We start from the raw sequence: 13,379 nt of genomic DNA, 5'->3' as shown, positions 1-13,379 counted from the left end.
TCAAGTAGGCCAGGTCAAGAGGGGATGTTAATAAGTTAATAACAATAATAATAATTCAATGTGTTTTCTTTATTTAATTACAGCAGCATAGTTAATGTTATTTTTCGGTGTACAAACATTTTTTGATATCTATATTGTAAATACACCTAATTGTAAAAGTTTGTATATTTTGGTTTGGTCCATCGCGGGTTATCCGTACTTACGGACCCTTTTATCGTTCTCTTTTGGCCGGACCTTCAGCTAGCAAGGTGCCCGAGAGCTGTGACTGCACCGAGGGCTAACATATTGTGTGTTGTCTCTTCGTGTGCAGGACCAATAAACATGATTCAACCATCATAATTCCAGTTGTGGCAGTGTCCTGATTAAAAGTACACAACGCAGAACGAACCACGCTACACATAGTCACTTTGATAACTCTACCTACATGTAAATATTACCTCAATTACTTCGACACCAGTGCCCCCACACATTGACTCTATACCCCCTGTATATAGCCTCGCAATTGTTGTTTTACTGCTGCTCTTTAATTATTTGTTACTTCTATCTCTTACTTTTTTTTGTATTTTCTTAAAACTGCATTGTTGGTTAAGGGCTTGTAAGTATGCATTTCACTGTAAGGTTGTATTCTGACAAATACAATTTGATTTGATTTGTTGTGCACAAATTTGTTTACATCCCTGCATCCCTGTTAGTGAGAAAGTGGGTGGGCCTATGCCAGATCCACTATCCCAGGTCCACCCATGGATGAGCCCCTGCTCAGTCACGTGAAATCCATAGATTTGGGCCTAATGAATTTATTTCAATTGACTGATTTCCTTATATGAACTGTTTTTTTGCATGTTGCGTTTAAATACAACATGCAAATATAAAAATATACGTTTTTCTCAACTGCGTTAACCACTCCAGTCAGCAGTTGGCGATGTGTCTTTCAGGCGATGCTTTCAGTGTGACGCGTAATCTAGTGGACGGGACGCTTCCTCTATAACAACAGCTAGTTATCCACCTCGTTATCTTGCTAGCCCAAATACCCGAAACAGTCAAGCTCTTTAGACACTTTCAGTGCATCAAACACTCTGCTTTGAATACACTTCTGTCGTATCTAGTTGCCCAATTTAATTTCATATTTACGTTGTTAGTCAGCTGGCTGGTTAAATTAGGCTAATCGCTCATGCGAACTAGTTACGTTAGCTAGCTAACATCTCGGACCATGAGTTCACTAAGCTACTCTGCTCCTGCAAAAGGAGAGGAGATCTGCTGGACGGAGAAAGAAGGCATGTGGCTGAACATTGTCGTGAAAGAGGAGAAGGAAGAAGAGGATGTCACAGTAAAAGTAGAGGGTGAGGCTGTTACAGTGAAAGAAGTGACAGTGAAAGAAGAGGAAGACACGTTCAGAGTGAAAGAGGAGGAGGATGTTACAGTAAAAGAAGAGGAGAAAGAGGAGGATGCCGTTTTTGGAGGAATGAACGAGGGAGAGATAAATGGCACATCGAAAGAGGAGAAAGAGACGGGAGAGCTGATTAACGCCAGTGAGTAGGACTATTTTAGAAACGGGCTGAACTCTGCAGTTGTTGAACTAATGTGTGGTTTTCAAAGGGCGTTCTACTGACGTTTTATACTTGAATATGTTGTTCTTTACTGTAGGAATTGTTAAAGCTACAATGTAAGGTTTGTATACAATTAAAGAGCGGGCCACCAACAAAACGTTAATGATGGATCAAATGCATTAAAATTCATGACATGGATTTAAATACTGTAGTCCTCATGATCTATTATGGAGCTCTGCTCAGTCTGTAAACATGACATTATCTATTATTATAGAGCTCTGCTCAGCCTAAACATGACATTATCTATTATTATAGAACTCTATTCAGCCTGTAAACATGACATTATCTATCTATAATAGAGCTCTGCTCAGCCTATAAACATGACATTATCTATTATTATAGAGCTCTGCTCAGCCTGTAAACATGACATTATTTATCTATAATAGAGCTCTGCTCAGCCTATAAACATGACATGATCTATTATTATAGAGCTCTGCTCAGCCTATAAACATGACATGATCTATTATTGTAGAGCTCTGCTCAGCCTATAAACATGACATTATCTATTATTATAGAACTCTATTCAGCCTGTAAACATGACATTATCTATCTATAATAGAGCTCTGCTCAGCCTATAAACATGACATTATCTATTATTATAGAGCTTTGCTCAGTAATAGTCTGTTAATCATGTCTGTCTCTAGTAGTAGTAAACTCAGCAAAAAAAGAAACGTCCCTTTTTCAGGACCCTGTCTTTCAAAGATACTTGGTAAAAATCCAAATAACTTCACAGATTTTCATTGTAAAGGGTTTAAACACTGTTTCCCATGTTTGTTCAATGAACCATAAACAATTAATGAACATGCACCTGTGGAACGGTCGTTAAGACACTAACAGCTTACAGACGGTAGGCAATTAAGGTCACAGTTATGAAAACGTAGGACACTAAAGAGGCCTTTCTACTGACTCTGGAAAAACACCAAAAGAAAGATGCCCAGGGTCCCTGCTCATCTGCGTGAACATGCCTTAGGCATGCTGCAAGGAGGCATGAGGACTGCAGATGTGGCCAGGGCAATAAATTGCAATGGCCGTACTCTGAGACGCCTAAGACGGCGCTACAGGGAGACAGGACGGACAGCTGATCATCCTCACAGTCGCAGACCACGTGTAACAACACCTGCACAGGATTGGTACATCCGAACATCACACCTGCGGGACAGGTACAGGATGGCAACAACAAGTGCCCGAGTTACACCAGGAACGCACAATCCCTCCATCAGTGCTCAGACTGTCCGCAATAGGCTGAGAGAGGCTGGACTGAGGGCTTGTAGGCCTTTTGTAAGGAAGGTCCTCACCCCAGACATCACCGGCAACAACGTCGCCTATGGGCACAAACCCACCGTCGCTGGACCAAGGAGGACTGGCAAAAAGTGCTCTTCGCTGATGAGTTGCGGTTTTGTCTCACCAGGGGTGATGGTTGGATTCGTGTTCATTGTCGAAGGAATGAGCGTTACACCGAGGCCTGTACTCTGGAGCGGGATCGATTTGGAGGTGGAGGGTCCGTCATGGTCTGGGGCGGTGTGTCACAGCATCATCGGACTGAGCTTGCTGTCATTGCAGGCAATCTCAATGCTGTGCGTTTCAGGGTAGACATCCTCCTCCCTCTTGTGGTACCCTTCCTGCAGGCTCATCCTGACATGACCCTCCAGCATGACAATGCCACCAGCCATACTGCTCTTTCTGTGCGTGAGTTCCTGCAAGACAGGAATGTCAGTGTTTTGCCATGGCCAACGAAAAGCCCGGATCTCAATCCCATTGAGCACGTCTGGGACCTGTTGGATCGGAGTGAGGGCTAGGGCCATTTTTCCTAGAAATCTCCGGGAACTTGCAGGTGCCTTGGTGGAAGAGTGGGGTAACATCTCACAGCAAGAACTGGCAAATCTGGTGCAGTCCATGAGGAGGAGATGCACTGCAGTACTTAATGCAGCTGATGGCCACACCAGATACTGACTGTTACTTTTGACTTTGACCCCCCCTTTGTTCAGGGACACATTATTCAATTTCTGTTAGTCACATGTCTGTGGAACTTGTTCAGTTTATGTCTCAGTTGTTGAATCTTGTTATGTTCATACAAATATTTACACATGTTATGTTTGCTGAAAATGAACGCAGTTGACAGTGAGAGGACGTTTATTTTTGGTGGTGGTAGTAGTCTGTTAATCATATGTCTGTGGTAGTAGTAGTAGTGGTAGTAGTAGTAGTAGTGGTAGCAGTAGTAGTGGTAGTAGCAGTAGTGGTAGTAGCAGCAGTGGTAGTAGCAGCAGCAGCAGCAGTAGTAGTAGTGGTAGTAGTAGTGCACCATCATTAAGTTTGCAGATGACAACAGGGGTAGGCCTGATCAACGATGAGACAGCCTATAGGGAGGAGGTCAGTGACCTGACCGTGTGGTGCAAGGACAACGACCTCTCTCTCAACGTGATCAAGACAAAGGAGATTATTGTGGACTACTGGAAAAGGAGGACCGAGCAAGCCACCATTCTCATCGACGGGGCTGTAGTGGAGCAGGTTGAGAGCTTCAAGTTCTTTGGCGTCCACATCACCAACAAACTAACATGGTCCAAGCTAACCAAGACAGTCGTGAGGAGGGCACGACAAAACCTATTCACTCTCAAGAGACTGGAAAGATTTGGCATGGGTCCTCAGATCCTCAAAAGGTATTACAGTTGCACCATCGAGAGCATCCTGATGGGTTGCATCACTACCTGGTATGGCAACTGCTCAGCCTCCGACCGCAAGGCACTACAGAGGGTAGTGCGTACGGCCCAGTAGTAGTGGTAGCAGTAGTAGTTGTAGTAGTGGTAGCGGTAGCAGTGGTAGCAGTAGTAGTGGTAGCAGTGGTAGCAGCTGCAGTAGTAGTAGTGGTGGTGGTAGTAGTAGGTGTAGTAGTAGTAGTAGTAGCAGTAGTGGTGGTAGTAGTAGTACTGGTAGGGGTAGTATTGGTAGGGGTAGCAGTAGTACTGGTAGCGGTAGCAGTAGTACTGGTAGCGGTAGCAGTAGTACTGGTAGCGGTAGTAGTAGTACTGGTAGTGGTAGCAGTGGTAGCGATAGTAGTAGTGGTAGCGGTAGCAGTAGTAGTGGTAGCAGTGGTAGCAGTAGTAATGGTAGTAGCGGTAGTAGTGGTACTGGTAGTGGTAGCAGTGGTAGCAGCTGCAGTAGTAGTAGTAGTAGTATTAGTAGTGGTAGGGGTAGTACTGGTAGGGGTAGTAGTAGTACTGGTAGGGTAGCAGTAGTACTGGTAGGGGTAGCAGTAGTACTGGTAGCGGTAGCAGTAGTACTGGTAGCAGTGGTAGCAGCTGCAGTTGTAGTAGTGGTAGCAGTAGGTGTAGTAGTAGCAGTAGTAGTAGCAGCAGTAGTAGTAGTAGTGGTAGTAGTAGCAGCAATAGTAGTAGCATTAGCGGCAGCAGTAGCGGTAGTAGTGGTAGCAGCAGTAATGGTGGTAGTAGTAGTGGTAGTAATAGTAGCAGCAGTAACGGTAGGTGCGGTGGTAGTAGCGGTGGTAGTAGCAGTAGCGGTGGTAGTAGCGGTGGTAGTATTAGTAGCGGTGGTAGTATTAGTAGCAGTGGTAGTATTCGTAGTAGTAGGAGCAGCATTAGTAGTAGTATTAGCGGTGGTAGTAGTAGTATTAGCGGCGGTAGTAGTAGTAGTAGCGGCAGCAGTAGTGGTAGTAGCAGCAGTAGTGGTAGTAGTAGCAGCGATAGCGGTTGTAGTAGTAGTAGTACTAATAGTGGTGGTAGTAGTAGTAGCAGCAGTAATAGTAGTAGCAATAGTAGTAGTAGTGTTGGTAGTAGCGGTGGTAGTAGTAGTAGCAATAGTGGTAGTAGTAGTAGCAGCAGTAATGGTGGTAGTAGTAGTGGTAGTAATAGTAGCAGCAGTAACGGTAGGAGCGGTGGTAGTAGCAGTAGCGGTGGTAGCAGTAGTTGTGGTAGCAGCAGTAGTGGTAGTAGTAGCAGTAGTAGTGTTGGTGGTAGTAGTAGTAGCAGCAATAACGGTAGTAGCAGCAGTAATAGTAGTAGCAATAGTAGTAGTAGTGTTGGTAGTAGCGGTGGTAGTAGTAGTAGCAATAGTGGTAGTAGTAGTAGCAGCAGTAATGGTGGTAGTAGTAGTGGTAGTAATAGTAGCAGCAGTAACGGTAGGAGCGGTGGTAGTAGCGGTGGTAGCAGTAGTTGTGGTAGCAGCAGTAGTGGTAGTAGTAGCAGTAGTAGTTTTGGTGGTAGTAGTAGTAGCAGCAATAACGGTAGTAGCAGCAGTAATAGTAGTAGCAATAGTAGTTGTAGTGTTGGTAGTAGTAGTAGCGGTGGTATTAGTGGCATTAGTAGTAGTAGTGGTAGTAGCAATAGTGGTAGTAGTTGTAGCGGTAGTAGTAGCAGCAGTAATGGTGGTAGTAGTAGTGGTAGTAATAGTAGCAGCAGTAACGGTAGGAGCGGTGGTAGTAGCAGTAGCGGTGGTAGCAGTAGTTGTGGTAGTATTGGTAGCAGCAGTAGTGGTAGTAGTAGCAGTAGTAGTGTTGGTAGTAGTAGTAGCAGCAATAACGGTAGTAGCAGTAGCGGTAGTAGTAGCATTTGTAGTAGTTTTAGTGGTAGTAGCAGATGTTGTAGTAGCAACGATAGCGGTTGTAGTAGTAGTAGTGGTAGTAGCAGCAGTAATGGTAGTAGCAGCAGTAGTGGTAGTAGCAGTAGTAGTAGTTGTAGTAGCAGTAGTGGTAGCAGTAATGGTAGTAGCAGTAGTAGTGTTGGTGGTAGTAGTAGTAGCAGCGGTAGTAGTAGTAGCAGCAGTAATGGTGGTAGTAGTAGTGGTAGTAATAGTAGCAGCAGTAACGGTAGGAGCGGTGGTAGTAGCAGTAGTAGTAGCAGCAATAACGGTAGTAGCAGTAGCGGTAGTAGTAGCATTTGTAGTAGTTTTAGTGGTAGTAGCAGATGTAGTAGTAGTAGCAACGATAGCGGTTGTAGTAGTAGTAGTGGTAGTAGCAGCAGTAATGGTAGTAGCAGCAGTAGTGGTAGTAGCAGTAGTAGTAGTTGCAGTAGTGGTAGCAGTAATGGTAGTAGCAGTAGTAGTGTTTGTGGTAGTAGTAGTAGCAGTAGTGGTAGCAGTAATGGTAGTAGCAGTAGTAGTGTTTGTGGTAGTAGTAGTAGCAGTAATGGTGGTAGTAGTAGTGGTAGTAATAGTAGCAGCAGTAACGGTAGGAGCGGTAGCAGTAGCAGTGGTAGCAGTAGTTGTGGTAGCAGCAGTAGTGGTAGTAGTAGCAGTAGTGTTGGTAGTAGTAGTAGCAGCAATAACGGTAGTAGCAGTAGCGGTAGTAGTAGCATTTGTAGTAGTTTTAGTGGTAGTAATAGTAGCAGTTGTAGTAGTAGTAGCAGCGATAGCGGTTGTAGTAGTAGTGGTAGTAGCAGCAGTAATGGTAGTAGCAGCAGTAGTGGTAGTAGCAGTAGTAGTAGTTGCAGTAATGGTAGTAGCAGTAGTAGTGTTGGTGGTAGTAGTAGTAGCAGCAATAATGGTAGTAGCCATAGTGGTAGTAGTGGCATAAGTAGTGGTAGTAGTAGTAGGCAGCAGTAATGGTGGTAGTAGTAGTAGTAGCAGCAGCAATAGTGGTAGTAGTAGCAATAGTGGTAGTAGTAGTAGTAGCAATAGTGGTGGTAGTAGTAGTAGTTGTAGTAGTAATGGTAGTAGTAGTGGTAGTAATAGTAGCAGCAGTAACGGTAGGAGCGGTGGTAGTAAGAGTAGCGGTGGTAGTATTAGTAGCAGTAATAGTAGTAGTAGGAGCAGCAGCAGTAGTATTAGCAGTGGTAGTTGTGGTAGTAGTAGCGGTTGTAGTGGCGAGGTAGAGGTAGTAGTATCAGAGGTAGTGGTTGTAGCAATAGTACTGGTAGTAGTAGTGGTAGTAGTAGTAGTATTAGCAGTGGTAGCAGTAGTAGCGGTGGTGGTGGTAGTAAAACATAAAAAGTGTTTTCTATTAAACCCTAATAACTCCACTTCTCTTCTCTTAATCAACTTGAACCTTGACCCATTTAAGTGTTTTGAATTGTTAGGAGTCCACAAGGGAGGATGTTTAATGCTTCCATGCAACGGTCTCTTTCAGCCCGCTCATAAGACAGCATCCTGTTACAATGCTGCTTGCAGCTATATTTATTATGACGGAAATTGGAAATGTTCTGAAAACCTGACCTCAAATGTTCTGACCTTTTAGGTTATTGAGGGATCTAGTCTGGATTAAACCTCATAGGCAGTAGGATTATAAATATCTGGTCACTTTCCCCAATTTTCCTGGTTTTCCAAGATGCCCAGAATCATTAGCGAATAAGCAGGAAATCTGAAATCCACCAAACCAGGATTTCTGAAAAGCCTGGGAATTCTGGGAACTCAACCCTAATAGGAAGACAGTTTTACCATGTGGAGGTATCATTCAGGTCTCTGTTTAACTACATACCTTGTCTTTGGCAGGAGAGAGACCAGACTCTCACTCTGACAGCGGGAAGAGTCCTTCAGGGGAACCAGACCCAGAGACGCCCAAACCAGCAAGACCGCATCACTCTTCCCACTGTGGAAAGAGTTTTACCTGGTTAGGGTACCTAAAACAGCATGAGAGAACACACACAGGAGAAAAGCCTTTCCAATGTTCCCAGTGTGGAAAGAGTTTTAATGTGTTAGTCAACCTGAAAAGGCATGAGAAACTACACTCTGGAGAAAAGCCATTCCAATGTTCCCAGTGTGGAACAAGTTTTACCCGGTTAGGGCACTTAAAAGAGCATGAGAGGACACACACAGGAGAAAAGCCTTACCACTGCTCCCAATGTGAAAAGAGATTTTCAAGATCAGGGGACCTAAAAAGTCATGAGAGGACACACACAGGAGAAAAGCCTTACCAATGTTCTCAGTGTGAGAAGAGTTTCACCCAGGTAGGGAACCTGAAAATACATAATAGAATACACTCTGGAGAGAAGCCTTACCATTGCTCCCAATGTGGAAAGAGTTTTACATGGTTAGGGAGTCTGAATTCGCATGAGTGGACACACAGAGGAGAGATTCCTTACCACTGCTCCCAATGTGAAAAGTGTTTCAACCAGTTGGAGCACCTGAAATCACATGAAAGAACACATTCAGGAGAGAAGCCTTTCCGCTGCTCTTATTGTGGAAAAACGTTTTCCCAGTCAGAAGACCTGAAATCACATGAGAGAATAGAGAGGCTGTGCTCTGACTTATGTTTTTGATCGGAAATGTGTGTGTTTTGAAATCATATTGTTTATATGAAACCTGACTCACAAATATAAAATATATTGTTTATATTAAACCTGACTGACATTGTTTATATGAAACCAAATAGGTCTACCCTTGTTTTTTTCATCCCGAGACGGTCAATTATAAATATCTCTAAGTCTGGGTAGGCTGGGTGGGAGGTAACCCAATGGGTATGCCTGGGTAGCCTTTTGACCTTTTATTAAAACAGGTTTGGCTTCATTGGTGGATAGATGATTGTAGATGCAAGGATGGCTTTCCTAGGTTATCGAAAGGAAACTGAAACAGTGTCAAACAAGGCATATCTACATGGGCAGTAAATGAAATACACTTCAACAAAGTTCCAACTCTACAGTCTTGGCCAAAAGTTTTGAGAATGACACAAATATTAATTTTCAAAGTCTGCTGCTTCGGTTTGTATGATGGCAATTTGCATGTACTCCAGAATGTTATGAAGAGTGATCAGATGAATTGCAATTAATTGCAAAGTCCCTCTTAGCCATGCAAATGAACTGAATCCCCAAAAAACATTTCCACTGCATTTCAGCCCTGCCACAAAAGGAACAGCTGACATCATGTCAGTGATTCTCTCGTTAACACAGGTGTGAGTGTTGATGAGGACAAGGCTGGAGATCACTCTGTCATGCTGATTGAGTTCGAATAACAGACTGGAAACTTCAAAAGGAGGGTGGTGCTTGGAATCATTGTTCTTCCTCTGTCAAACATGGTTACCTGCAAGGAAACACGTGCCGTCATCATTGCTTTGCACAAAAAGGGCTTCAAAGTCATGGATATTGCTTCCAGTAAGATTGCACCTAAATCAACCATTTATTGGATCATCAAGAACTTCAAGGAGAGTGGTTCAATTGTTGTGAAGAAGGCTTCAGGGCGCCCAAGAAAGTCCAGCAAGCGCCAGGACCGTCTCCTAAAGTTGATTCAGCTGTGGGATCGGGGCACCACCAGTACAGAGCTTGCTCAGGAATGGCAGCAGGCAGGTGTGAGTGCATCTGCACGCACAGTGAGGCGAAGACTTTTGGAGGATGGCCTGGTGTCAAGAAGGGCAGCAAAGAAGCCACTTCTCTCCAGGAAAAACATCAGGGACGGACTGATATTCTGCAAAAGGTACAGGGATTGGACTGCTGAGGACTGGGGTAAAGTCATTTTCTCTGATGAATCCCCTTTCCGATTGTTTGGGGCATCTGGAAAAGAGCTTGTCAGGAGAAGACAAGGTGAGCACTACCATCAGTCCTGTGTCATGCCAACAGTAAAGCATCCTGAGACTATTCATGTGTGGGGTTGCTTCTCAGCCAAGGAAGTGGGCTCACTCACGATTTTGCCTAAGAACACAGCCATGAATAAAGAATGGTACCAACACATCCTCCTAGAGCAACTTCTCCCAACCATCCAGGAACAGTTTGGTGACAAACAATTCATTTTCCAGCATGATGGAGCACCTTGCCATAAGGCAAAAGTGATAACTAAGTGGCTCGGGGAACAAAACATCAATATTTTGGGTCCATGGCCAGGAAACTCCCCAGACCTTAATCCCATTGAGAACTTGTGGTCAATCCTCAAGAGGCGGGTGGACAAACAAATCCACAAATTCTGACAGACTCCAAGCATTGATTATGCAAGAATGGGCTGCCATCAGTCAGGATGTGGCCCAGAAGTTAATTGGCAGCATGCCAGGGCAGATTGCAGAGGTCATGAAAAAGAAGGGTCAACACTGCAAATATTGACTCTTTGCATCAACTTCATGTAATTGTCAATAAAAGTCTTTGACACTTATGAAATGCCTGTAATTATACTTCAGTATTCCATAGTAACATCTGACAAAAATATCTAAAGACACTGAAGCAGCAGACTTTGTGAAAATTAATATTTGTGTCATTCTCAAAACTTTTGGCCACGACTGTATATATACAATATGAATCAACACTTGGTAAGGTTTCTAGCAGTAAACAGGCTTTGAATATTATGTAGAACTCTTAGTCAGAGGTGATAACAACAATACTAAAGAGTTACTCTTGGTCATGACCTAGTGTATGTGGACACCTGTTGTCAAAGAGCTTATTCCAAAATCATGGGCATTAATATGGAGTTAGTACCCCCCTTTTGCTGCTATAACAGCCTCCACTCTTCTGGGAATGCTTTCCACTAGATGTTGGAACATTGCTGCAGGGACTTGCTTCCATTCAGCCACAAGAGCAGTCGGCGTTTCAATCCATCCCAACGGTATTCAATGGGGTTGAGGTCAGGGCTCTGTGCAGGCCAGTCAAGTTTTCCCACACCGATCTCGACAAACCATTTCTGTATGCTTTGTGCACCAAGCATTGTCATGCTGAAACAGGAAAGGGCCTTCCCCAAACTGTTGCTACAAAGGTGGAAGCATAGAATCATCTAGAATGTCATTGCATGCTGTAGTGTTAAGATTTCCCTTCACTGGAACTAAGGGGCCCAGCCCGAACCATGAAAAACAGCCCCAGACCATTATTCCTCCTCCACCAAACTTTGGCTCTATGCTTTGGGACAGGTAGCGTTCTCCTGGCATCCGCCAAACCCAGACTCATCCGTCGGTCTGCCAGATGTTGAAGCATGATTCATCACTCCAGAGAAAGTGTTCCCACTGCTCCAGAGTCCAATGGAGGCGAGCTTTACAGCACTCCAGCCGATGCTTGGCATTGCGCATGGTGATTTTAGGCTTGTGTGCGGCTACTCGTCCAAGGAAACCCATTTCATGAAACTCCCGAAGAACAGTTCTTGTGTTGACGTTGCAGACGATTTTTACGCGCTACGTGCTTCAGTACTCTCCTACTACTTCGCGGCTGAGCCGTTGTTGATACAAGAAGTTTCCACTTCACAATAACAGCACTTACGGTTGACCGGGGCAGAAATTTGACAAACTGACTTGATGGAAAGGTGGCATCCTATGACGGTGCCACATTGAAAGTCACTGAGCTCTTCAGTAAGGGCCAATGTTCGTCTATGGAGATTGCAAGGCTGTGTGCTTGATTTTATACACCTGTCAGCAGCGGGTCTGGCTGAAAATAGCAGAATCCACTAATTTGAAGGGGTGTCCACATACTTTTTTTAATATATAGTGTACCTTGGCCACCACACACCACATTCATGTGATACACACAGTCAATAACACATCTCTAGGGTTCCATGCTGGTCCATACTCACAGTCAATAACACATCTCTAGGGTTCTGTGCTGGTCCATACTCACAGTCAATAACACATCTCTAGGGTTCCATGCTGGTCCATACTCACAGTCAATAACACATCTCTAGGATTCCATGCTGGTCCATAGTCACAGTCAATAACACATCTCTAGGGTTCCATGCTGGTCCATACTCACAGTCAATAACACATCTCTAGGGTTCCGTGCTGGTCCATACTCAGTCAATAACACATCTCTAGGGTTTCATGCTGGTCCATACTCAGTCAATAACACATCTCTAGGGTTCCATGCTGGTTTGGTTGGAGAGAGGACTGATGACTGCAGGTGGGGGCATTTAAAGGTTTAGCCCCACCCCTTTCAGGTTGATGAGGTGTCATTGCAGTGTGTTAAAAAAAAAAAATCTGTCATCAAGGCGAAGGGTGGCCACTTTGAAGAATCTCCAATAAAAAATATATTTTGATTTGTTTAACACTTTTTTTGGTTACTACATGATTCCATATGTGTTATTTTATAGTTTTGATGTCTTCACTATTTTTATACAATGTATAAAATAGTAAAAAGAAAGAAACATCCTTGAATGAGTAGGTGCGTCCAAACGTTTGACTGGTAGTGTACTGGATGTATTGTTACACCATGTAGGAGCAGTATAGACCTAGTCTGTTCATTATATACATCTACATGATGTATTGTTACACCATGTAGGAGCAGTATAGACCTAGTCTGTTCATTATATACACCTACATGATGTATTGTTACACCATGTAGGAGCAGTATAGACCTAGTCTGTTCATTATATACACCTACATGATGTATTGTTACACCATGTAGGAGCAGTATAGACCTAGTCTGTTCATTATATACACCTACATGATGTATTGTTACACCATGTAGGAGCAGTATAGACCTAGTCTGTTCATTATATACACCTACATGATGTATTGTTACACCATGTAGGAGCAGTATAGACCTAGTCTGTTCATTATATACATCTACATGATGTATTGTTACACCATGTAGGAGCCGTATAGACCTAGTCTGTTCATTATATACATCTACATTATGTATTGTTACACCATGTAGGAGCAGTATAGACCTTGTTGTTAATTGTAATATATGTTTAGGTGAATAAATATGAAATTATCTTAAATGTAGATGTATTGCATTTAAATTCTCACTCAATAAAAATCTCCACCAATGGATCAAAAAATGCTTCTCTTTGTACGTTTCCATATAATATTGACTTCTATAATAAACTTTTTGTCTGAAAATAAAATATTTTCCTTAACTGCGTTACCCACTCTAGTCAGCAGTTAGCGATGTTCGTATTTCTCGCGATACTACTGGCGTGACGTATAATCTAGTG

The 13,379-nt window shown here is 43.4% G+C and overlaps 1 protein-coding gene across 1 annotated transcript; it reads left to right on the top strand.

The window, feature by feature from the left end:
* The first annotated feature begins 664 nt into the window (after nucleotides 1-664).
* On the top strand, nucleotides 665-8,886 carry LOC106592788 (uncharacterized). Its single transcript, XM_014184122.3, has 2 exons — nucleotides 665-1,526; nucleotides 8,040-8,886. The coding sequence occupies exons 1-2, from the start codon at nucleotides 1,208-1,210 to the stop codon at nucleotides 8,804-8,806; spliced, it is 1,086 nt and encodes a 361-aa protein (XP_014039597.1). The 5' UTR covers nucleotides 665-1,207; the 3' UTR covers nucleotides 8,807-8,886.
* Nucleotides 8,887-13,379: the final 4,493 nt, after the last annotated feature.

Source organism: Salmo salar, chromosome 12 (genome assembly GCF_965601325.2).
Source record: "Salmo salar chromosome 12, fSalSal1, whole genome shotgun sequence".
NCBI classification, from domain to species: Eukaryota; Metazoa; Chordata; class Actinopteri; order Salmoniformes; family Salmonidae; genus Salmo; species Salmo salar.
Note: the sequence above shows the minus strand (reverse complement) of the source record. Positions and strands in the feature narration are given on the sequence as shown.

Excerpts from the sequence above, each read along its gene's own strand:
- LOC106592788 (XM_014184122.3), top strand. The coding sequence starts at position 1,208 with ATGAGTTCACTAAGCTACTCTGCTCCTGCAAAAGGAGAGGAGATCTGC. Across the intron at positions 1,527-8,039 it reads GGGAGAGCTGATTAACGCCA|GAGAGAGACCAGACTCTCAC; the intron begins GTGAGTAGGACT and ends TGTCTTTGGCAG.